The sequence below is a fragment of the Ambystoma mexicanum genome, chromosome 2p (genome assembly GCF_040938575.1).
Source record: "Ambystoma mexicanum isolate Mex_15411 chromosome 2p, UKY_AmexF1_1, whole genome shotgun sequence".
Classification (NCBI taxonomy): Eukaryota; Metazoa; Chordata; class Amphibia; order Caudata; family Ambystomatidae; genus Ambystoma; species Ambystoma mexicanum.
In genome coordinates, this window is record NC_090923.1 from 1,216,876,106 (window position 1) to 1,216,902,267 (window position 26,162).

The 26,162-nt window shown below is 48.0% G+C and overlaps 1 protein-coding gene across 3 annotated transcripts in view; it reads right to left on the reverse strand.

The window, feature by feature from the left end:
• Positions 1–26,162, reverse strand: part of OTUD5 (OTU deubiquitinase 5) — a 731,936-nt gene that overhangs the window by 367,627 nt on the left and 338,147 nt on the right. For all 3 annotated transcript variants that reach the window (XM_069645483.1, XM_069645484.1, XM_069645485.1), the window contains exon 3: positions 19,369–19,433. In XM_069645483.1, the coding sequence (XP_069501584.1) occupies positions 19,369–19,433 (65 nt within the window). The remainder of the gene's footprint in view (positions 1–19,368; positions 19,434–26,162) is intronic.

Genomic DNA, 26,162 nt, shown 5'->3' on the forward strand with positions numbered 1-26,162 from the left:
AGAACGCGTTGAAACACCTCATGCCACCTGACAAGACGCTGTTGGAGTGCCCGAACGGAGAGAGAGACGCAATTAAAACACTAGTCCCAACGGTGTTCCGGGCCTAGACACTCCAGGCAAAGAGAATGGGGGAATCCACCCTCGCAAACCGACGTTCACAGGAAGAACAGGACACGAATCCCAAACGCTACGGCATAGACGGAGGACAAGATGACCGTGGAACCAGAGCAGGAAGGACAAAAGGGAATACAAATAAAATTCCCAGTGATGCAAGTCCGACCCTGACCGCATGGAGATAAGGAATCAAGGGCGATGCAGAGCTCAGGAGGGCGGGGTTACGGCCACATGCTGTGGCCTTGCGTAAAAATTAAAGGACAACATTTTTATTTTTTAAGCTTTTTGACAAAAGTGCTCCAGTCCCGTCCCGAAGGATGGAATGTCTCACAAGTATGGAGGAAAGGGGACGGGACATAGGAGTATTGAGTTTTGCTACCATGTTGTTTCACTACTCCACATTTTGCTACTATGAGGTTTTCCATTAGGCTACATTTATTCCCTCAATAGAGATGATACAGGACAAGAGGACCTGCGCTGGTGGTATTTTGGTCTTGGCTGTGTATGTAATAAGCTTGTTGACTGCACGTTAGCCTTTGATACAGGTGTTCTGCATGGAAAGTATTGAAGAGCCCTCCTCTGTAGACAGTTTCCCAAGGGATTGATAGACAAATACCCTTGCCCTCTCACGCTGCAACCCACAGAATGCAGCCGAAACACATTAAATATTCGGTCCAGCTGTCACATAGCCACTCACAAAGTCTTCCTAATGCCTTTGGCAATATGTTCTGCAGGATTTAAAATGCTTCTACCTAGTCATCTCTGCTTATCACAAAATGTCAATTACTGTTCACCCTGTACAGACTACTGTCTTCCGAAGGGCGTTCACCCACACCCACTGCAGCACTTCAAGGCCATACCAATGGCAATAGGTGCTATACAAATAACCTGGTATCCTGGCTGATTTTGGGGTGATGTCATTTTAGCCTCACTCACTTCATGGTATGTGGACACTGGGCAGCCCCTAAGTCTGGCAGCACAGGGAGAGTTTCACCATTTACTTTTTCCTTTATTTACATTGTTACAAACACCACCTACAGTGGAGCATTACAGGGGTACTTCGAGTCCCTTTTTCATTTTACCAAGCAACATATGGTATATATAATGTGCACGGGACAGCATGGATTACCACAACTAGTTTTTCTGGTGTAATATGTAAAATTCGTTTTACCATAAGCATGCTATTTGGAGTACCATGCACTAAAAATGGCTGATACGCATGGTACAAGACCAGACTGTTGTGCCATCTTGCGGCCCTATGAAGCCGGAAACATCCAAATAAGGTAATGCACTCGAGGGCTGCAGTGTTTGTCTCATTCGTTTCCAGCGCACAAAGCACTCAACAGGAATCAGTCTGGTACCAGTCCACATTCCAACCAGTGTGATGTGTGTTGATGGGCACATGTTGGGCTGCTGACTTTCCATGATTGGACAGACCACTCACTGCCTGTTTGAATGATGCAAAACCTTCCATTGGTGGACTGGGGCCAACTTGCTTAAGAGGGTCAGAAGACATTCTGGATGTTGCCAACTGGAACCAAGAGTCCAAATAAAACAGTAGGGCCGAAGGTCCGCTGCTGAGGATCAAGTACTGCCAAAGCCATCCACCAAGGAAACCTTGTACACTCTTCAGAGACTGGGGCGAGTGGAGGGGGATACCTTATTTGGGTAACCTGCCTACTAGACTGGTGGTACTAACTATTCATGAATCCTGAACTGTTCGACTGCCCTCCGAGGTATCCTTCGATACATCCACTGAAGTGGCATTACCACTGCATTTGGCACTGTCCAGCCTTAAACAACCTTATTGCGTGAAGAGGCCGCTCTCCACTGTGAAGGGACTGCCTGGGACCCGAACTCTGCAGATCAGACCCTGACCTGGTCACCCCCACCAACTTACACGCCATGCCTGGGGGTCGTCGTGGGAGTAGCCGTGGTCATCTTTCAATGTCATCTGTCCAGACCAGCTGTTGGGTTTCCTGAAATAGTGCCTTCATGAGATCAGAACTGCTGCTATCCAGACATCGAAATTACCTCATTTGGGTATTTTATTCTTGTTGTTAAGCATTTGTTAAGCTCAATTGCATTAATTGTTTTTGTTTACCTTTTACTGTTTAATGAATTATAGTATTCTGTATGTTTTATTGAAATGAATAAAAGCTTGTTAAATCGATTATGAAGTTAGAACAAGTACTCCTGACTAATGAAATAAATCACCATCTCCAATTGCGAAACTAGCCCAAAAATAAAATTACCCCATCACCTGCAAACCCTGGCTCAAATGCACCCGGGCCAAAAGGTAGGAGTAATTGTCCCCAGCAATTCCAACTTACCAGGGGGAGGTATTCGTTGGATTCTAAGATTGTGGGCCAAGTGTACTTAACACTTAGTACCACAGTCACCACCATATGGATTCATTGGGCTATAGCCCAATCCCTGAAACTACCCGGAACCAACAGTGGATCTTTGGTCGGACCTCCTACATAGTGACCCCTTCAGTGAACTGGAATTACGAGTTACCCCCTTCATTTTTTTAAACCCAATTTCTAATTTAAGTGTGTTTTGGGTAAAAAACCTTACCTTTTGGCTTTAAACACGTCTTGTTGCAAGGGGATCTTTGGATAAACATAACTCCTATCCAAGTACCAACCTGTAAACTACAGCAGTAGAATAATGGTACTCATACTATTGGTCAAGGAAAGGATTTTAAAGTAGCTCCATACCAAGCCCCTGATCTCCATAGTCTAAGCCTTACTTGCTCTGCTTATGCTACCCAGGGTGTTCGGTTAGGCACAAACATGAAAAAACACTTGCTAATTCACTTGGTTGGACTCCAAAAAATCCACAAGAGTGCCTATTCCAAATATCCCTCGCAATGTCCATTCCAGCAGCGTGGTTAAACAGAGGAGGGTTGCTACCGAAGCAAAGATTTGGGATAGGTCATTACACCCCTTGCTCACACATCAAATGTAATGGATTTTGTGCCAGCAAGCATGGAGTAGCTTGTGCAAACAGGGTGTGTGTTTTATTGTTTTTTTCGTGCTCTGCTGATTGCATGCATTGCACAGTTGGGCCCAAAATTAATTTCATCTGGCCCACCTCACCATGCATACATTTCATGTTGGGCGTGCTGGGTAAGGAGCTTTATCTAAATTAAAAAGAAATAAGTTCAACTCATTGTGCCCTTCGGGCATACTGCACATGTACAGAAACCCAACAATTTGTGGCTTCAAAAAGTGAATATCGAGTTTGGTAGATGCAATTTGTGAAATATACGTGGCTTGCAGCACTTAAGCTTTAAACCAAGGTGCGTGCCAAACATCTCAAATCAAAGACAATTGCGGTAACAGACTAAGTGGTGCATTCTACAGCTGCAATGGAAAGTACCATGCAACAAAATGGGTTCTCTCAAATCTGAAGGAAAACGTTTGACATTTTTCCAAATTAGGCATGGTGTAAGCAAGTAACGTTTCCAATCAACTAGGTAACCAATAATGACAAGGTTTCAACCGTGTTGCCAGGTGGCAACCCTTTGATAAAGTTTTGGCAACTAGTATTAAAATAATTAAAAAGAAGCTTTAAAAAAAATGGCAATGCATGCAACAATGTGCAAGAAAAAGGTCACTGTTGCAAGAGGTAAGAAATACTTGACTTACATTAAAACCGATATAAGACTAGCTGCCTGAACACTACGTTGTCTGAATCTGCCGTCTTCACTAACGTAAAAAACTGAGCTACATCTCTCTTGTGGAGTGCATTGGTCGCTTGCTGCCCTTGTATAAGGATTATGTACGTGAGGTAAATATTTCCATTTACAAACAGACAAAAGGTACAGGTAGGATTAACCAAATAAAATCATAGCAATCAACAGAAAAAAACCTTTAATCAAAATGACATGGTTTGAGATAAAAAAAAAAGAAACTTGCCAGTTACACTTCCTAAACACCATACCTCAGCCACCTCCCTCTCGGCCAAAACGGTCCCGTTTGGTCTTGGGGGATATAATACAAACCTCCCAGCTCCCCTGTGGTACGGTTCGAAATTGCAGGGAGCCATTTAGCTGCTGGTGGTTATAGCCTAGGATAGCCTGGCTGGGTTGGCACCAGTAGCTGCCAGAGCTGCCAGTAGCTACTTTTGACTCGTAGGTCATCTGTCTCAGACACACATGTGAGATTATTTGTTTCGAAATGTGTAGGATGGAGTATTGGGATACATTTAAAAAGACATGTATGGCATAATAGGTGACAATCAAATAAAAAGTATGCTTTGCACCGAATGTGGACGATAGATTTGCAGCACGCAAGTTACTAGCCCCTTGTTCCTCAGAAATAGCTCCTGCTCACACTCTGATGCCAAATACGCAGGAGCTGCTTTTAGCTCCTGCTAATCAAATTCTTATTTCGATCCCTGCTGTGGCATTTTCATGGGTCAGCAGGGGCCTCAGCAGACTGCAATGTGGCACCTTTAATATATTTTGTGGTGTTGGGTCCAGAGTCCACGATGGCTGGTGGTTGAAGATTTACAAGGAACCCTCCAAGCAATCAGAATGGCTCTCTTGACTAACAAATCTAGTTGCCACATATTAATGTCTGATTAACAAGGGCAAATCAAGGCCCAAGAAACGTACCTGTTCACCATACTAAGTAAAGCACCTTAAGTTCGCCGTAAATCCATCCAGTGGTTTCTGCTGCGTGAACAAAAGCTGGCCTATGAGCAATGGATATTTGTAATATATTGTAGTCATTTATATAGCACCATTTTGCCATGTTTTCGGAGGCCGAAGTCCAGGTATGGCAAAACATTCTAAGAGTAGACTTTAAGATGCGTGTGTGCATTTAACCGAGATTAGGATTTAGGAGGGCTGGCTAGGCTCCTGTAAGCAACCCAAGAGGTCAGGTATGTGGGCGGGTGCTGTGGGGCGTCATGACAGAGTTAGTACAGGAGGTTAGACGTGTACCCAGCTAGAATGAATTTGTCCTAGGCCGTCACAGTATGCTAACGGCAGAGATGTTGAAGCAAGTCTGGTGTTTCAGCGTGATAATTGAAGTGACCAGCTAGAGCGAATGTGTCCTAGTCGTAGCTGCATTCTAGAGAGCGTGGATGGCGAACTGTGCCTGCGGCAGATGTCAACCGAAGTGGTGCATTTATCCATATCTTAATCTCGGATGGAGTTTATCTTTGATGTCGCTGTGAGAGATTTTTCTGTCATTATGGGTCTCCAAAAGCTGGTTGTCTGAGAGCATCTACTAGTAGGGGTAAAATGCTACAATGGAAAGGACAAAGCTAATGGGATTCATTGAGTGCAATGGGAACCTAGATTAAATAAAAAATAGTTAGTGCACGTCTTCCACGTTCTAAAGAGGCTAACGAAGTAATCTAATAAGTGCGATGTCGAGGGATAATTGCATGGAACCACTGTGCATTTCCACAGCGAACATAAGCAGTTATAAACGCGAAGCAGGTTGCTAGCAAATAACTTGGAGCGTTATTGGTTGGGGGGAGACCATGTAGGCATACTGCTATTGTGGGGCCACATGTGTTAATTATATGTAGTGCCAGGCCACTCTCGTTTCAGCCCTATGGCATGTCCTTGGCGATATTAAACGGTCTCACCCATGATATATTTCGTCAAAGTGCACCAGGTTTTTCCCCCATAACCATCTTAGTGCGTCACCATTCCTACCCCTAAATCCATCTAAGTGCATGCCATGTCCTATATCTTAATTCAACCAGGCTCAGGTAATTTCTACCGCCATTGACACTAGGAATCAAGCGTTCAGTGCTTGGGCAAGCCCTTTTGATAATTAGATCAAAGTGCCTCACGGGGCCTATCCCCATAATTCTGCTAAGCGGACTTCATTTGCTACCTCCAGCGAACAATCTAATCGAGCAGTCGTGGGTAAGTCCCATTTGATATTAGATAGGCCAGGATCAGCCAGTGCAGGGCCTCTAGGTGTTCGATCCGAGGAGGGAGTTTGGATGAGCCCCTACTGCATACATCCGGGCCTGATCTGCTATCCAGATACTGTCAGTGTTAACGTACAAGCTACTATCCAATTGTTTCAGGTGTTCACCGGTACCCAAAGCACACCAGTTAGAGCACAGCAATTCCGGGGGGGCAGATGTGTGATCGTGTGCGGGAATGGAATAGGCAGAGTTTAGCAGGGAGGGCCGCTGCGAAAGCAGCCAGCATCCATAACGTGAACTGATGTTTCGGCGAGTCTGGGCCGGTGCTTGTGTGCGAAGACCGTCATGGCAATGCATCGGGAGAGGCTTCAGGAAGAGGAAGAGAACACCCACATTTTGAGGGCCTTTCTGAATACGAGGGGGTTGTCAATGCAGAGTATGTGGAGAGGGAGAGAGTTCCAGATGGTGGTAGCTTGGATGGAGAAGGAAGAACCTCTCAATCTACAGTAGTTACAATGGGAGAATAATGAAAAGTGCTGCGCCGCGGCCGAATATCCTGGTGGTTTGCTAGCATATGAATTTATCCTGAGGATTTCGGGATCAATGTCATGGATGGCACAGCGAGTGATGCACATGGCTTTAAATTACCAGGTTACTCACCGTAGTGACCACCTTACTCCTAGTCCATAGTCCCCCTTCCTCCATACTTGTGGGACATCTCTCCGTCCTGTGACACGGGACCAGAGCACTTTGTAAAAAGCATCAACATTTTTTCAAAAATGTGTCCCTCCTCTCTTTCCTGCGCGGGGCCCGGTACGCGGCCGTAACCCTGCCTACCTTGGCTCTGCCCCGCGCATCGCCCATCAGTCCTTTTCTATCGCCGGGTCACAGACCCATTAGCAATAACAGAGGAACCTTATTAGAGGGGACGGCGGGCGGGCGTATGGAGGAAAGGGGACTATGGACTAGGAGTAAGGTGGTCACTACGGTGAGTAACCTGGTAATACTCCTCCGTCCCGTCCCCTTTCCTCCATACTTGTGGGAGATTCCCAAGCACTCCTTACAGGAACTACGGGTGGATGGAAATACCCCTTACTGAAACAGGTTCTTCAGCACAGCCTGACCAAACTGAGCGTCAGCTCTAGAGCTCATGTTGAGACAGTAATGCTTACAGAAAGCTGATGGGGCGGCCCAAGTAGCTGCCCTAGCGATGGACTCCCAGGGAACATATTTCTGAAAAGCTACCGCGGCTGCCTTGCCCCGCACCAGGTGCGCATGGATACCTTTAGGAGGTTTCAGCCTTTGAACGTCGAAAGACTCCGTGATGCAAGCGGCAATCCACCTGGAAATAGTTGCCTTAGATGCCAGCTTGCACTGAGAGTTACCGAAGGTCCCAAAAAGTTAAGAACTAAGCTCGGAAGTCCTGTCCAGGTAGAACTTAAGAGCTCTTCGGACATCAAGACAGTGTAGAACCCTTTCATCCTCTGAGGCAGGGTTCGGAAAAAAGACCGGAAGGGAGATCGACTGATTCAGATGGAATTCGGTCACTACCTTCGGTAGAAAAGCCGGGTTTGTCCGAAGGACTACCTTGTCCTTGTGAAAGACCAAGAAAGGATGCTCCACCGACAATGCCTGGAGCTCACTCTCCTCGCTGACGTAACGGCGACCAGAAAAGACACTTTCCAAGACAAGTACTTGAGGTCCACCGTAGCCATTGGTTCAAAGGGTTTATGGCACAGCGCCGTCAGGACTACATTTAGGTCCCATGGCGGGTGCGGATTACGCACCGGAGGGTAGAGGCGTGTCAAGCCAGCAAAATGCCTCTTCACCACTGGGTTAGAGAATAAGAACAGTAGAAAGATGAGCGGAAACCGCTGAGAGATAAGTCCTGCATGACAGAACATGAACCCCCCCCCCCCCCCGACTCTGCTAGGGAGGACACAAAGGACAGCACCGTGTCAATCCTCGGATCCAACTTCTTCTCCAAACGCCAATGACAGAACCTGAGCCATTTACTCCTGTATTGAGATCTGGTCGAGGATTTCCTGGCTGCCTGGATAATGTGCATGTTATCCGCAGACAAACTCAGATGCTCTAAAGACTTGAACTCAGGCACCATGCCGCCAAGCTGAGCGATTGTGGGGAGGGGTGCCACATCTGTTCCCCTTGGTGAAGAAGATCGGGAGTTACTGGTAACCTGATCAGCGGATACGCCGACAGGTGTTGAAGTTCTGAGTACCAAAACCTGGCCAGCCAGGCTCGCAACCCCCCTCTGGAGGCATACTGAGGAAGCTTCTTGTTTATCGCTGTAGCGAAGAGGTCCACCTCCGGTGTGCCCCAACGCGAGAAAATCCATGATAGGACCTCTGCCTTCAACTCCCACTCGTAGCTGACCATTGTCCGCCGGCTGAGGGCATCCGCTGGGACATTCAGCTGGCCCGGGATGTGCACTGCAAGCAGCCAGACACCATGAAGCACGGCCCACTCCCAAATCTGGATGGACAGGTCCACGGGTGGGGGGGGGGGGACTTGGTGCCCCCTTGCTTGTTGATGTAATACATTGAAACCACGTTGTCCGTTCTTATGCGGACCACCTTGTTGACAATGAATGGTCTGAACACCCCGAGCGCCAGAAAGATCGCCGCCAGAAGCTCCAAATGATTTATGTGCAGGAGCTTGTCCTGAGGCGACCAGAGGTCCGAGACCTGAAGATCTAACGTCGCACCCCACCCCAATAGGGAGGAGTCCGTTGTGATCGTCACCATGGGGGCTGGGTCCTGAAACCCCCATGCCCACCGACAAGTTGCTGAGAGATGACCACCAGTCCAGGTCCACTCATGAAATCCGGAATCATTAACCGCATGGAATCCGGATCCACTGCCTGACGCCATGAATTCCGAAGAGCCATCTGGGTCCGTCTCATTTTGAGACGAGCAAGAGGAAGAGCCAGTGCACACGAGGCCATGAGGCCCAGAAGCCTCTGGAAACACCAGGCCGACATGCTCTCCGACTGCGCAAACATCTGACACGTGGCCAACAGATCCGCCATTCTGTCCCCGGTCAGATACACTCTGCAATCGATCGTGTTCCAATGAAAACCCAGGAAGATCAGGTCCTGTGAGACCGTCATGGAGGAGTTCCGCCAGTTCACCGACAGCCCAAGATGGAACAGGAGCTGAAGGAGAGACTGGAGCTTGCCCACTGCTGCCAACGGACAAGGGCTGCGTAAGAGCCAGTCGTCCAAATAAGGATACACATGGATACCCTGGAGACGAAGATAGGCCGCAATCACCGACATCTTCGTGAAGACACGCGGCGCCGAGCTGAGGCCAAAAGGAAGCACCCAAAACTGGAAGTGCTCCTCTCCCAAAGAGAAGCAGAGGTATCTCCTGTGTGGATTCCAAATCAGGATATGCATGTATGCATCCTGAAGATGCACCACGCTGAGCCAATCGCCCATCTGCAAAGAGGAGCGTATCTGGCCGGGCGTGATCATCTTGAATTTCTCTTGGGGTAGGAAAAGATTGAACTGGGAAAGGTCTAGGATGGTGCGCAGGCCAGCCTGGTTGGGTTTGGGCACCGTAAACAGCCGGGAGTAGAAGCCCTCCCCTCGCTCCCCAAGGGGAACGGGTTCCACAGCTCTGAGGTCCAGAAGTTTCTGAACATCGGCCTTGAGGGAGGGTGAGCCAGACAGCTGAAAAGGAGGGATGGGGTAGGGGATAAAGGTAAGCAGAAGCCCGCTCGAGCGACTGACGAGACCCATCTGTCTTCTGTGATGGTATGCCACGCCTCCCAATGAGACGCAATGCGACCTCCCACCGGGGTCTCGTGCGAGTGCTGAAAACCCTCATTTGGTAGGTTTATCGGTGGCGGTGCCAACTGAACCTGATGAGGAGACTGAGGAGAGGGAGAAAAACCGTGTGCGTTGTTGTCTATGGCGGTTATTCCCTGCAGGAGTATCCACTCTGCGAGATTTGCGGTCGAGGAAGCTCCTAAAAGCAGAGGAGGGTCGACTTTGCGACAATGGTCTCTGGGATTTGAAAGGAGGTTTAACCAGAACCGACAATGATTTAGCCGTCTGAGTGCTATCCTTGGTTTTGGTGAGCTCTACATCAGTAGAAGAATTAAAAAGCTCCTTACCATCGAATGGAAGGTCCAACACCTTGTCTTGCACTTCCTTAGAAAATTTAGTGGCATGCAGCCACGCCTGCAGTGAGGCATCAACCCAGAGCATGAGGCCTCGAGCCGAGGTGTCTACGTGATGAGCCGCAGCCTCCAGGAGATCCTGGGCCAAGACCCTGGCATCGGAAAAGGCCTCCTTTGAAGTCCTCCAGCTTCTCGACCAAGATGTGCTCCTCAAACTCCAACAGACCTTTCCACATCCGCATGTTAGCTCCCACAAATATCAATTCAGCGTTGGCCTGCCTAAGCTGCAAGGCCGAGTTGGCGAAGATTTTCCTCCCGAGGGAGTCGAGGAGCTTGTCCTCTTTACGCAGAACCAGAGTAGCCATCGTGGAAGAGGATGCTGCCGGCCTGGACTGCAAAGTGGCCGCAGCCACCACCGTAGAGGAGGGAGGCGGACAAGACGACAGAGCCACCTCTTCCGAAGAATGCAGCCTGTACCTCGCGTCAATCTTTTTATTGACAAAAAGTCCCGAGTGTGGCTTTTCCCAGACTCTTCGGACCTCGGCCAGAACGTCCTTCTGCAGGAACAGGCCGGTACGCTCCAAGGAAGACAGGGTGAACGCCTCAGAAAGCACGCCCTCCTTTGGAGCGGGTGCTTCGGGCACCGGAACATCTAAGAAACTCATCAAGTCCAGTACCCGGTTATGAAAGGCTGATAGAGCGGGGAAGGTCCCCGTTGTCCTGATCGCCTTGAGGGTCATCTGACAGGTCAGGATCCTGCTGAGCCGTGTCAGGCACTGCCTTGTCCACTGGAGACAATGGAGGCAAAGGCGGGAGAGCAGGGGGGGCACCACAGGCAAGGGAGACGCCGGCGGAACCACCTGAGGAACAGGTGGAGCCGGAGGCGCCGGTGGACATATCTCCTTGAAAAGCCCTTTGAAATATTTCCTCATGGGGTCGGTGCGCATAAGCGCTTCAAATTTACCGAAAAAGGCATCCTCAGGAGATTGTTTCGGGACCTGAGGAGGCCTCTCATGAGGTGGACAAGACCAGGGACGTAACGGGGAAGGGTGCCACACCGGGCACTCCACCGACGTATCCACAAAAATCAAAGGAGCCACCCCCGCAGACAACGAAACATTGTGCGGAAGAGGCATCTGGGCGTTCCAATCATAAACCGGCCGGTAAGGATGCGCACAAGGGACATTAGGTTCACCCAAGAGACAGAGCCCTACACCAGAAGCCGATGGCGTGGTTGTAGGGGTAGCACCTTAAATGGCCACCGTAGTCATGGCGGGAACGGGCGCCATTTTGTCCTCATCTGAGGGGAACTGCGGCATGTGAGGCAGGGGTCCCCGTCGATGGATCAGTGGTCTTAATCTTAGCCTTAACATAAGGAACCTCAGCCGAGCCGGTACTATGAGGCCAACCGCCAACTGAGCCTTCGAAGGAAGGACCTCGGCACTGCGGGTAGAAGAAGAACTTTGCTTCTTTGCCCCCTCAACAGATCTGGTGTTGCCACAAGAGCGGGAACGGTGCGCTTTCACCGACAAAGCCTTCACCGGCCTCTCAGAACTGTTGGTAGCTTTAGCCTCTGTACGAGGGACCTCGGACCCAGGTCCGGTAACAGCCTTTTCTGTGCGGGCCTCGAACATCCGCTCGGTAACTACAAGCCCAGCCAAGGCCTCGGGGCGCACCCCAGTTTTGCTTTTGAGGGAAGCCGACAGAGGTCTCAGAGCGAACTCCGGTACCCCATGACTCAGTAGAACTGGGTCTACAAACAGCCCCCACAGGAGGGGCCTCGGAGCGTACTCCGGTGTTCACAGGCCCCTTACGGAGACCCTCGGAGAAAACTCTGGTAGAATTATTAGGCCCAACAAGCACCTTAGGGCGAACCCCAGTATCAGAGCGATCAACGCCCCTCCCGGACCGAGAGGAACCCGGGAACGTATCCCCCGGTCGGGGTGCCCTGAAAAGTAAAGAACTTACCGGGCGTTTTTTCTTCTCGTCGATGAATGCCTGAAAATGCAAAGGACGAGTTTGTCGGAACACCTCCTCCCACCGCTCCAACCGACGCTGAAGTGCCCAGACCGAAAGGGAGTCACAGTAAAAACAGGAGTCCCAACGGTGTTCCGGACCCAAACACTCTAACCAAAGAGGATGGGGATCCGCCCTCGCGAAGCGATGGTGACACGATGAACAATCTGGAAAGTCTAATTTGAAAGACAGACTAGTAAACTAACGCTAGCGAGAGCCAGAGAGGAAAAAGGGAAGAAAATCTTCTGAGGATGCAAGTGCGTCCGGCCCTGATCGAGCGGAGAAAAGGACTGATGGGCGATGCGGAGCCAAGGTTGGCGGGGTTACAGCCGCGTGCCGAGCCCCGCGCAGGAAAGAGGGACACATTTTTGGAAAAAAATTTGGATGCTTTTTACAAAGTGCTCCGGTCCCGTCCCACAGGACGGAGAGATGTCCCACAAGTATGGAGGAAAGGGGACGGAACGTAGAAGTAAGGTAGTCCGTCAACCAATAGGGAGCCAGTGTAGGAATCTGAGTGCGGGGTGATGTGTTCTCTAGGTGGGAGGCCAACAAGGACGCTGGCAGCTGCATTTTGAATTCTTTAGAGTTTCCCAAGTTGGAAAGCCGGTGCGCCTAGATAAAGGCAGTTTGCATAATCTAAACAGGAGAGCATGGTGAGGATGGCAGAGATTTGGTGTGGGTAGGTGAGGTATGGGAAGATTCGCCCAAGGATGGTTAGGTAGAAGTAGTTTCTAGATGCAGAGTTTGTGTTGGGAGAGGGATAGATGCGAGTCCAGCATGCATCCAAGGTTTGTCACCAAAGTGGAAGTTGTCAGGGGGGTTAGGGGGGGAGGGGAGAGCGAGGGAGTGGCTAGATAGTGAGGCCAGGGGACAGGTTGTGGAAGGAGAGCAGTTTTACCACATACAAAGATTTCTGTTTTTTCCAGGGTTGAGGAGGTGGTGGTTGGTTGTCATCCAGTAGTCAATATCAGAGGCATGGGAGATCCGGATGGATGGCACCTTGCGATTTGGGGGGATGATCCAAGTGTCATCTTCATAGTTGCAACAGATGTGGTTGTGGGAGCGAATGAGTGCAGGGAGGGGACTGAGATAGATATTGAAGCGGAGTGGAGATATGGATGCTCCCTGCGGAACCCGTTTCGGCACTGGACAAAGGGTAGAGAAGGGGGGGATGATTTGCGAGCGATTCGAAATGATTGAGATCCATGTGAGCTGTGTTCTTGATTCTTACGGAGTGTAGCCCGTCTAGGAGTATGGTGTGGTCAATGGTATCCATCATACCAAAGGGAGACAATTGCATGGTTAATGCAAGTTCTGAGACCCCTCTTATAACACTGCCCAGCACAGAATTACATAAGCCTTTCTAAATCAATTCCGAGTTGGCTGTAAGTTCTTTCTTGAAAAAATGGTCAAACCATACCAAAGTATCCCAAAAAAATGTTCTGCCTATGGGGAGTCAAACTTAAGTCATCGTCTATTTTGAAGCTCTTCATTGTTAAGCACTTCTTTGGGCTCATCAAGCTGGCCATTTGTGCCTAGTGGTATGAGAGCATTTGTAGAGTATACACACTTTCTAGGAGTAGAAATTTGACATCTGCTGCTCTTCATGATTCCGTTAGCAACACAGTGATCTGCATGGGTAAAATGAATTCTCAAAAATTATTTTAAAAACAACGAGTTCACTTATACCAAAAATGAGCTGGCAAGACATGTAAGACAAGGAAGGGTCTCAGTGATCACATGCTGTATGGTCATGGAGTGGATTCCTAAATCTAGATACGGTAATTAAACATTGTTTCTGGCATGCCCCAGTATAGAGGCAAAAATACATCTTCCATTAACGCAGTGTGCACCCATTACAGAATTCAAAGAGGCAGATATCCACCAATCTTCCGAAATAAATATTCGGCATCCTATTTAAATCAAATATTATGGTTGCCAAACCATAAACCTTTCATATGTCAATTTGTGTAGCAAAGCATAAGGACCTCTGCATTTAGTTGAAATCTTAAACGCCCCAGTTTAAGATTTCAACTAAAGAATCTCCATACCCACACTGGAAGCAGACCGTTTTCGACATGGAAGACTACCCAACTAAAAACGGGTGAGGAGATATTTGGCACAATTGGAATGAAAACAAATGCCAAGAATAATCGGGACTTGGATTTCACAGTGGACCTGGATTTCAAAAGGATAATTATGTGAAGTGTCATGCTCCACAGATTACAGAATGCGTTAAATAATGTGACTGAAGCAAACAGTTTTGTCGTTCGAGATCCAGTCCGAAGAAATGTGTAGTTTTTGACATGTCACTCAAACATTTAGCTGTGTGTTTCACATATGGCAGACCTTGTTTTAACCCCGCTAGCAGCTGTTTCAGGGTAGGGAGGTTTTTTCTAGGAATCCCAACTGCTGTTTCCTTTCAGAGGAACATTGGTCATATGCCCAAGAAACCATGGCTAGAAGTTTTGTCAAATCCAGTCTATTCCCTCCCGTGTAAATAGACATTTCCAATCGTAATTTGTAAAAAGCCACGCCATGGTGTTTTGGGAGGTAATGAAGTGGAACTGGCAAATCTGCCTTCATTGGTTTTTATTGTCAACATGGTTCTGAATGGGCTGCTTCCATACACCATTTTCCTCCGTCGCAGGAATCCAGTGTCATCCCGATGCACCAAGGTGATAGCCTCTGTTAAATCCTGCCAGTGACTGGAAGGGCAAATTGTGTTCTGATCTGCAGATCAGTCTTGGAATCACCACTTTTGGTTTGTGGAACTGTGCTGCTCCTTACCTGTCGGGTTTCCCTGCATTGAATGGGGGGGGGAGGGAGTGGGTTAGTTCTGAGATGCACTTTGGTTTTTGCTAACAGGTTTTTAACAGAGTGGGGGCTTTGGCCTCTTCTGAGAGCTTGTTTTTCTTTTGTGCTATTTTGCAAATCCATTATTTGGATTTAAGGAAAGTCGTCAATTGTGGTTTTGTTTCTCTCAAAGGCTAAACATTGTGACTGTTTCATAACTTATGTTTTTATATGGTTGCATTCATGATAAATAAAAGGTGAACTGTGAAAAAAAAAAAAAACACCCCAATTGAAAGGGAATTGAAACAAATAACACAGATGAGCCGGTTTGGAGGCACTTCCTGTCTCGAGGGAGGTTACAACTCATTTCCCCCAGCTACCTCTTTTACAGATGTAAACAAGGATGTGGGTTTCTCCACTTCTCTGCTTCGCACCCATTATTGGGGAGAGGGAGGAATATGCAAATGATAAGACTTTGCCTGCAGTTCCAGCAAGTCACATGACCAAAACCACTGAATTTCTTCGAATTTGAGGCCACATTTTTAGTTGTGGTTTCTCAGCAGTTACTCAGCTGCACAACACAAGCTTGTTTACCACAGAAAATAAAAAATGTGTGCCGCTTGCCTCGGTAAACGAATACTTGAAGTAGCTTCATTTAAATTTTTAACGCAAAAACAGAAACGAGGAAACATTTTAAACAATTCACAGTTGTGTCCTGTGGCCAAATTAAACAGAGCATCTTGTTCACAAACATGGGCAGATCAACATACACAAAGCAGCTCACTGGTATTACTATGTAGAGAACGCTCTTCTGGTGCTTTGCCTAAACCGGTCAAGTTTACGAGACACCAGATGAAGTAACTAATGCAAATACATTCATGGTAAATCAAGAACAATCCATGCAATCCTACATGGGAACAAAATACAATTCCTCAATGTTAAGAGGAGTTTCGTAAACCTTACATCTTAAGAAGGGAGAGAAACAACGACTGACAGCTCGGTTACCAGGCTTCTCCTTAGAGGCCCGCCCTCTCCCAGGGGTAACCGTAGCACAGCAGCCAAAGACTACCCTCTTGGGAGGGGAGCAAGGGGATAAAGTATGCGTAACATACAGCCACGTATAATGGAATGCACACACTGTATATCTAAAAAATATATATTCTTTACATAGATTTAATGCAGAAGGAAACTGCAGATAGATAAGGGTTCAGGAATGAGTAATGTAAGTCACTAAATGCTCAGGATTCAGTTTCAGATGTCAAAATTAAATTGTAAAAACCCTTTCAGTTCTAGGCAAAGAAGTTACATTTCCAATTTGCATTTTGTACAGCTTATGCTCATATGTTAACCTGTGGCCCAAATGTGAGCAGAACACCTTACGGATGCAAGATAAAAGATGTAAAAGTCTTGGTTCAACAGAAAAGTAAACTGTAAGCAGGAGTCAAACCCGACCAAAGATGACAACTCAGGGAACATGGACGTAGTCGTCAAAGTGAAGAGGGATGAACCGGATCGTGCCGTACAGTGCAGCCAATTCAGTAGCAACGAGAGCAGCCTTGGTGTCCAAACAGTGCAGCAGTGTCCGGGTGGTTTATAGACTGGTAAGACAGGAATTTCTCCAAGTCCCAGAAGATGTAAAGGGTCTCAAACAGTTGTAGGTTGCAGAATCCAGCCAATGCCAGTCCTTTTAGGAGGTTGTGTCTGAGTAATGAAGGGAGTCAGAGTCTAGAAGGCGCTTTTCAGATTTAAAAAACAAAATCCCAGATGTAAGTCAGCTTGTCCTGTGAGGTCAGAAGGGAACACTGCTCTGGGTGCCTTTGCATAATTCTTTCACAAGACCAGAGTACAGCAATACTTCACTGTTGGCTGCAAGATGATGAGATATGCCACCACAGAGTTGGTCTCCCCAGGTGAGGTTCCCTTCGGCTGCTTCGGGGCAAGTCCCAGCAACTGACAAAAGTACGGTCCAGTAACCTCTCCAAATCTTTACAGCACTATTTAACGCTGGATGTACATCTAGCTTGCAATCATGTACACACTGCACTTTTCAAATATTTAGGGACCACTAAATGGGGTGATGTGAGAATCCCTGAAAGGTGCTAAACCTGCGAAACACTGCAACGAATGCCAGGCATCAATTCACACATCCAGACAGATCTGGTCAAGACGTCCGAGCACTCAACCTGACGTTTCAGAAAGGCCATGGACATGTATTTGTTGCCCTGCTTACATTGTAAACCATGCTTGTAGCATTCTAAAAATACATAAAAAGCTGCCACCAGACACGGAGAGTAAGACAACCGGATCAGGGAAGATCACTACAGAGCTACATAGCCACTGAGGACCTGGATCAGTTTTCACAAGGGAAAATTAGGATGCTGAAACAGTAAAACAAGCAAAAATGTTACAGGAGTCACAGATCATAGTAACACTGTTTCTGGGCAGCATAGCAAAACCATGCTTGAGAGACTGGAACCTTCTAAAATCAAAGCCCCTCGCAAGTCTCCATTAGCCAGTTATGAAAAAGGTCAAATCACAAACTCCTGCAGTAGAGCAAGTCTGTGGAAGCTAGTGTTCCTTTGTACATATACAACCACAAATTAAAAATAAACCACGCTTCATGAACCTACACTTTTTAAAAATATGTACAGAAAACATGAAATCCACACTTACAGTTTTACTCAATGTTAGTTTTGGTTACTAGAGCCTGAAATTATACACCATCTTATTGCATGAAAATGTCCAAACTCAGTACGAGCAACCTGCTCAAGCTGATACCCTGTCTGGATGTACAATACCATAAGTCACAGAATGCCAGTTGGCCCAAAACCGGGATGGCGTGTCAGGATTCCACCATTTCCCCTCCAACTGCCTCTTGCACTGCAACATTGCCAATATCGTCAAAAAGGATACAAGGGAGAAGTGGTGGTATTGCAATCTCAGTCTTAGCTTTTTTGGTACCACTCACGCCTTTATGAAGCCATGTGAACGGAGGATAGCACAGGGCCAACACGCTGGTCTTGGAAGCAAGATCACGCAAAGCAACAGATTTGAATCCCAGATCTGCGCTAAGAAACCAAACTCCATTACGGTATTAGGTGCATTATTAAAAATAATTATTCTATAAATGTTCGAATCTCCCATAAAAGCCTTTGATTTCGGTTTCACCTCTAAACCCATTTGAGCACAACTTCAGGTTTGTTGGGTGGGAGGTTGCATGTGGGGTTAAAGTATAGGCAAGAGTGGGATCTGTATGCATAGTACTAGTGTCTAATTGTGCGACAAAATGTGCTCAAGTGAATGTGGCAGTTTTGCATTTGAGTAAGAAACTGGGGATTTCTCTTTGGAGACCTGTCACCCCATTTTTAATGCTAAAGTGTGGGTTTATTCGCCCTCAACCCGAAGCCAACAAAATGAATCATTTGCTGCATGGTCGTTTTGGAGAATCAATAGGTGCTCCTATACATCTTTTCATTTGGAAGCTGGCTGAGATTATCTGATACCCTAAATATGAAACCATTGTCATTGTGGGTAAGACTGTGGCATACTAGGGAAGCCGATCAGCATTTTTACATTGGATCATCAAGGATCTACTGACTTCAGCAGCGGGCGGGTACAGCCCATGGCTGAAGTTTATAAAGAAGGATCCATCCTTATAGGGATTTAGTAACTCTTATGAGGCACTTTGAGGAAAGGGCAGTTATCTCAAAACTGCCTTTATCCAGGGAAAATAACTTGCTGAGAAGCCTTAAGCCAGGAAAGCCTATGGTGCACTATTTCCTGGAGCATAACCCACAGTTGAGTTTGGATAATTACACCAGCTATTTTCCCAGCATACGCAAGAGGGGCATTCCATTTAATCTTAGAGTAAACCGCCTACCACTAGCTTTGGTGGTGACAAATTGGTCTATTACTAAAATACAGACCATAGCCCCTTTTTGCGGCTGCTCGGTGGAAGATTTAACTCAATTTATTCTTTTGTCCCATTTTAAAGTCGTCTAGGACGTCTTTTACCCCTTTTCAGAACGTAGAATGTTTGTCCGTTGGGCAAGGCAAAGTCAGTGTTTTCACTTCCATGCAAGAATATGGCTTAGTGTACTATTTTATTGAATATGCTCTATATTTGAGAAAATGAAACCTTTATTCATTCGATGTGTTATAATGTTTATATCATTTGTGTGTTTATTCTGTACTTTTATGAAATAAACATTTCGAAATAAAGTCGATTGATAGTACTGTAGCCTAACCAATCTTAAATATTAATACATAGAATGTTCAATCCTCTCACCAGCCACCACATAAGGCTACCAATAGTTTTGGGGGGTGGTGGGGGAAATCAAGCTGTATGAGGGGATGTTGTGTTTACTATCATTCTGTATGTTAACTTACCAGATAGTCCATACAGTGCTTCCTAACCACTTCATGCATATCCTGGTCCCCATATATCTGGTCAGCTGTAAAACATTGAAAGAAAATCCTTGTTAAAACACATAGAAAGAACAATTTGAATATGATAAGCCACTCACAAACAAGATTAAGGATATTTACACAATCATTGCTGTGAGGGTCAAAAATGTGCTTCATACAGCCTCTCCAGTAATGTAGCCAGCGCTAAAGCAGGTGGGAGTGTATCAAATGTCAATTTCTTATTGATACTTGGTGCAATAACAAATACAAAAACAGTCTTCCACACTTAACTTTTGATGTGCACATATAATGGTAACTGGTTGTTCAATTTGTTACAATTGAAATCTTGATTACCAAATTGGTGGAGTTCATTCATATAGCTGAATGATGAACTTTTCATATTAAACTAATTTTAAAAATGCATTCAGGAAAGTGACTATAATGGCACAATTTTCAAAGATTACGTCCATCTGTTATTTTTACACCCCAAAAGAAAAAATTGTAAAAAGGTGATGTTAATTGTGAAGGTGAGAATTCTCCATAAAAAATGAAAATGTATTCTAAAGATCTCTCAGTAGCAGACAGCATTTTTCAAAAAGTTACTACATTGGGCGAATTCATCCAATTTGGATTCTTTAGCTTTAACTATGCTACACTACATTGTGCATTTAAGGTCAAGCTGCCCATTTCAATTGGTAGATGTTAAGCAATTGAGTGCGCTAGAAAGTTAAGTCCTGCAGAGCAATAGTATGGATTAGCCTGCTCACTTGATACAATAAGTTGCATGTTCTGAAGATTTTATCATGGGGCATTTCATAAATTTTAGGCCACACAAGAAAAAAAAAGTAGAATTTCAAAGAAAGGTCAGCATAAAAATCAGTGTTCCCGTTTGCATACTTATTACGCCAGCCAGAATTCCTATTTTGAGTGCTCTAGATCACTTCTTCCCCAGCCATCTGTCATTTTTGGTTCCTGGATATCTTTTTGGTTGCCAGGCAGACGTCTACTCAAGACCCCCTGCCATTGCATCCCTTTATATACCACTTAAGGTATTTGGTATTGGGTTGCTCCTCGGGCGGCAAGTACCAGGGGTGCTTCTCAGGCTTCAGATTTTCACCCTCCGGTAATATCACCCAATATAGGTTGCAGGGAGTAGGTTAGTTTTGGCTTCACCAATGGTGCAAGCCTATTTATCGCATTAGTAGCCCAAAGTATGTTGGTGGTAGCCATTAGGGTAGACATTTTCTTTTTTAAATCCTGCTCTGCCATTTTGGGTTTCAGGAATTCCTTTATTCTAGGTGACCACGAGGCAGCCTCAAATGGCTGTGCTTTCCACACAGCAGCCTCCATATGGGTCTTAACTGGCTTAGGCGATTATAGGTCCCTGTACCATCCTGCTCACTTGCTGTGGCGGGAGGTAGAGGGGGTGGGGGGGCTAAGTGGTGCAAGTTCTACTGACCAACTAGAGGTCAGCTCCCAACCCGTGTTAGTGAAAGGCTGTCTGGCCTTTGGCCAGCCCCTTTGTGCAAGGATATTTAAGATTTATCCTGCCCCTGTTGCACTCTTGGTTTTCTGTTCTGCAAGGATGGGGATGCAGGTCTGCCTACCTGCTGAAGCAGACATTTGCAGTGGTTACCAACGTTTTTAACACTTGCCTGGCCATACCGCGTAGGTACTGTGTTAAGAGGGCATCCTGGTTTGGGACTTTTGCCTCTGGAGGTCTGGGATCCCCAACGTCTCGGGTCTCCATACAACTGTTGGGGCGGACCCTTCCTGCCACAACCATTTCAGGTACATTTGACTTCCAACACCCGCCACTTACCACCATTATCTTCCGAATGGCAGTGAGTCGCTGTAGGAGTCCAGAAGGGGGTTGAAGCCACAACTACCAACCAGCTCTTTATTTCAGGACATCTGACGGACCATTTGCTGCTGCAATGGTGCTTTTTGTTCACCCTACCGCCGCTGAGAGCAGTTTTCCAAGGTTCCCTTCTCTTTCTGAAGTCTTCCCTCAATGGCCTTTCCACTCCTGGTTTCAAGTTAAAGATACTCGGAAGAACCTTCGTTTCTTTCTTGGTTTGCTGTGACCTTAATTTCCGAGGGGTCAAGTTCTAAAGATCTGAATCCTGCAAACCGCAGCTGTGAGAAAGACCAGTTTGCTCTCTGGGTTGTTCACCGCTACTGGAGCCCTTTGCGCCAAAGCTGCAGAATTGAGTACCTCCTGGCGGGGTAGAAATTCATCCTTGCGTTTCTCCACGGATTCATTTTAGAGATTCCTGGGAGGGGAGTCTTTACAGTAATCCCTACAGACTTCTATTCTTGGTCTACATGTTAAGCTGCTTTTTTCTCTGTGGCCTGGATCCAGCTTCCCACCTCTGGAACACTTCTTTGCGGTCTCCTGTGGGTTGCTCGTCACAGAATCCACACCTATGGGGTCAAAAAGCCTTCCATCCACTAAAGAGGTGGTAACTTTCTCTCATTCATTCCAATTGAAGCATGAACCTACCTAGAACTCTCCTAAAATGGATTCTGGGGTACATACCTGCCCCTGGACATTTTTACCTCAATCCAGCAAGAGTCAAGTGAGCTCTGGACCAAGTTTGGCATTTTTGGTACTGCCTGTGATTTTTAAATTATTTTCAAAGTCTTCATAAACTTGTATTCCTTGGGCCTGTAAGTGTAACACTGTCACCATTTCTAGTAACAGTTTTTCCCTTGAAATGTAGGAGTCGGGTAACTTGCTTAAATGCAACTAATTCCTGGAAGCCTTTGGCTAGGCCGGTTTACATTTGTTTCATTCCTCTCTCTGACTAGAATGAACAAGTTACTTACCTGTAACTGTTCTCCAGCATGGGTCTGGCATGGATTCACATGCTCATGAATATTCCCAGTCAGGCTGGGAATCCTTGGTAAAAGAAAGAAATCTGTTTAGTTTCTAAACTGTCATTCTCCTAATAACCATTCACTGGTCTCTGGGTCATAGTGACCCCAGCCAATGACTGCCCTCTACCTAAGTCCCTCCTTAGGCAGTCATCTTCAGATTTGGTTGCACGTAAAGTGGCAGTAGGACCAAGAGAAGAGCCGCAGATGGGTAGGCAGGAGGGTTCGCATGTAAATCCATGCCAGACCCATGCTGGAGAACAACAGTTACAGGTAAGTAACTTATTCCTTCTCCAGTATGGTGTCTGGCATGGATTCACATGCTCATGAATACAAGAATATATAGCTGTACACACATGCACAACCACGGGAGGTGGCAAGGCTCAAAATTAAGCATCTCTTAGCTCCTCACCAGGCTCACCTTCAAGCGAACAGGTTTCGCAGCACTGCTTGGCTGACTCTGGATTCCTCCCTGGAACACTGGTCGACGCAGTAGAATCTCATGAAGGTGTGTGTTGACCTACACGTAGCAGCCCTGCAGATGTTCAGCAGGGGCACACCAGACAGGAACGCCGTAGTTGCAGCAATCCCTCTGGTCGAATGGGCTCTCGGAAGGCCAGGCAATGGTCAGTTTGCCAACCGGTGACAAGTGTGCGATGCAGCTGGAGAGCCACCTGGAAATGGAAGCCTTGGAGAGGACCTTCCCCTGGTTCACAGGGCCAAAGTTCACAAACCACTGACTTCTTCTGAAAACTCTTTGTGCGGTCCCATGTAGAACTTCAGCGCTCTAGCCACATCCAGTGAGGGCAAAGTACTCTCAGACGGCGACGAAGGCGACAGGAGGAAAACAGGTAGCACTAAGGGCTCATTGAGAAGGAAGTCTGACGGCACCTTGGGCATGAAGGAGGGGTGCGTCCTCAGCACGACCCTTGTTGTGTGTAAAGTCAAGTACGGAGGCTTACAGGAGAGGGCCTGATCTCTCCCACTCGTCGTGCAGAGGTGATGGCCACCAGGAACGCCGTCTTCCACGACAGGAATGTCAGAGCTGCCGAATGCAGAGGGTCGAACGGGGGACCCATGAGCCTAGTCAGCTCATTGGGCTCCCACGCCGGGGCCGGAGCCTTCACCGGCGGGAACGAGCGGAAAAGTCCTTTTATGAACTCCTTAACTAGGCAATGCGACCACAGCGATGATCACCCCAGAGTTCTGGTGTAGCAGGAGATGGCCACCAGATGGATCTTGATAAAGGCGCGTGCGCCAGACCCGCCTTGGCCATCAACAGCAAATACGGCAGCACTTGTGGGGCCGTAATCCGTAGAGGGTTTATCTTCTGTGCACGGCACAAGACGGTGAACCTCTTCCATTTATGTCTGTAACACAGAGTTGAAGCAGCCCTGGCCTTGGCAAGCACCTCCTTGCAATCTGCCGGGATCTCGTATCCACCAAACTCTAGGGCTGCAGTAGCCAGGCCTGCAGGTTCAGCGACGACGAGTCGTGGTGCAGGATCGCACCTCCTTCCGTGGCGAGAAGATCTGCATCCGCTGGAATCTGGACTGGAGGGGACGCTGACAAGTCCAGAAGGTCCGGGTACCATATCTGCCTCCGCCACACCGGTGCGACGAGGATCATCCTGCACCAGGACCGTCTGAGTTGACTGATGAGTTGCAGGAGCAACGGCTACGGTGGGAACGCATAGAGGAACAGGCCGTCCCAGGGGGAATGAGAATGCATCCCTCATGCTCCCCAGCTCGGGAAACCTGCTGGCGAACCTCTGGCACTTGGTCGCCATCACAAACAGATCGAACTGGGGATTGCTCCTCGTCGAAATAGTAGGTTCACCTGATCCTGCTGAAGTTCACACTCGGGGCAAGAATGCAGCTCCCTGCTGAGTGAGTCGGCGACTGTGTTCTTCACTCCTGCCAGATGAAAGGGTACCAGGAACATGAGTGACGGCCCAGTGCCATAGGTCCTGCGCTTCCTTGGAGAGAGCAGGGGATCTGGTGCCCCCCTGCTTCTGAATGTAGAACATTGCCGTTGTGTCTGAAGACCCGCACCACCTTGCCCTTGAGGGACGGGAGGAATGACTTGAGGGCCCAAAACACGGCCCAGAGCTCCAGGACTTTGATGTGCAACGACTTCTCCTCAGTGAGCCAAAGACCTCTTGCGTGGAGATCTCCGGTGTGTGTGTGCCCCATCCCTCCAGGGAGGTGTCCGTTGTCATAGTCCCCTGATGTGCCGGGGGCTGGAAGTCCGTGCCGGCCGCTAGATGCACGCGGACCACTACCATAGAATCGCCCGACTGATCTTTTCTTTGAGGGCGATCATGTCCTCGAAGCTTCCAATCGCCTGCATCCAACGGCGTCGAGGAACTCCTGCAGTGGCCACAGCCGCATGAGGTAGATGCAGGACGACGTCATGCCGAGCAGGGACTTGATGGACCTCAACCTGGCAACCTTCATGGCCACCAGCCGTTGTACCTTGCCCAGGATGGCCTTTATCCTGTCCTCAGACGGTGGGGCTAGGTGCGCCACTTTGTTGAGTCTGGCTCCCAGGAATTGGGCGTCCTGCGATGGCTCCAAGCAGGACTTCACATAGTTTATCAAGAACCCCAGTTACGTGAGCAGGCAGACCGTCCTCGCTGTGTGTTCAGAGAGTTCCTTTGACTTCGCTCGGATGAGCCAATCATCCAGATAGGGGTAGACGTGGATCCCCTACAGGTGCAGCCGCGACACCATCGGTGCGAGGCACTTGAGGACCCTTGGGGCAGACTTCAGACCGAAGGGGAGGGCTATGAACTGGTAGTGCTGTACTTGGACCACAAAGCGCAGAAACCTTCGGTGCCCCTTGTGAATGGGGATGTGGAAGTAGGCATCCTCCAGGTCCAGCGATGACAGGAAATCCCCTTCTTCCAGCTGTCCCAGCATGTGCTGAAGGGTGACCATCTGGAATTTCTGGGATTTTATATATTTGTTGAGTCAGCAGAGATCTAGGATGGGCCGCCAGCCGCCGGTCTTCTTTCGAACGAGGAAGTACCGCAAGTATACTCTGGAGCCTCAGAGCCTCTTCGGGACAAGCTCTATCGCGCCCTTCTTTAGCATTGCTCGTACCTCTAGGAGTAGTTGAGGAATTTGGTTTTCTTTCATGGCCACGAGTGGAAAACGGGGACACTTCCATTGAAACTCCAGAGTGTGCCCGTGGGCCAGGGCATCCAGCACCCAACGGTCGGTGGAGATGGATTTCCACGTGTCGAAGTTTGCCAACTGGCCTCCCACCGGAGTGCTCAGGTGGGAGCCCAACGTCACAGGCGGTTTAGTCCTACTTCGCCGAGGTCTTACCACCTTGGGCCCCTTGCTGGCGATGACGACGACTATGTCCGCCGGCCTTGTTGCAGCCTCTGTAGACTTCCTGCTACGATGAACGGGCCGCCTGACGGTATGAGGAAGAGCTGCCGCTGAATCCTTTGGAGGCACCTTGTCTGCCTTGATGGTCTGCAGCGATTCGTCTTCTACCTTGCCAAACAAATTGTTCCCGTCGAAGGACATGTCCAGTATCCTCGTCTGAACATCCTGATGGAAGTCGGTGGCCCTGAGCCAGCTCCGCCGGTGAAGGCAAACACTGTTGCCCATCTGGTGGAAGCTGGGTATGTCCGTGGCCACTGTGATGGAGTGGTCTGAAGCAACCTCACCTTCTTGCAATACTTCAAGGGCTTCTGCCCTCCAGGAGGGGGGAGATTCTAAACCACAGCTCCCTATCGTAGTGGTCCACGATAGCGAGAGCGTTTGCCGCCTTCATTGTCGTTGCTACCGATGAGATGGCCCCAACGTCCCATGGTGTCCAGCTTCTTCCCCTCGCCGTCCGGCGGGGAAGTGGAAGTCGACGCTGTCGCCCCAGCCGAT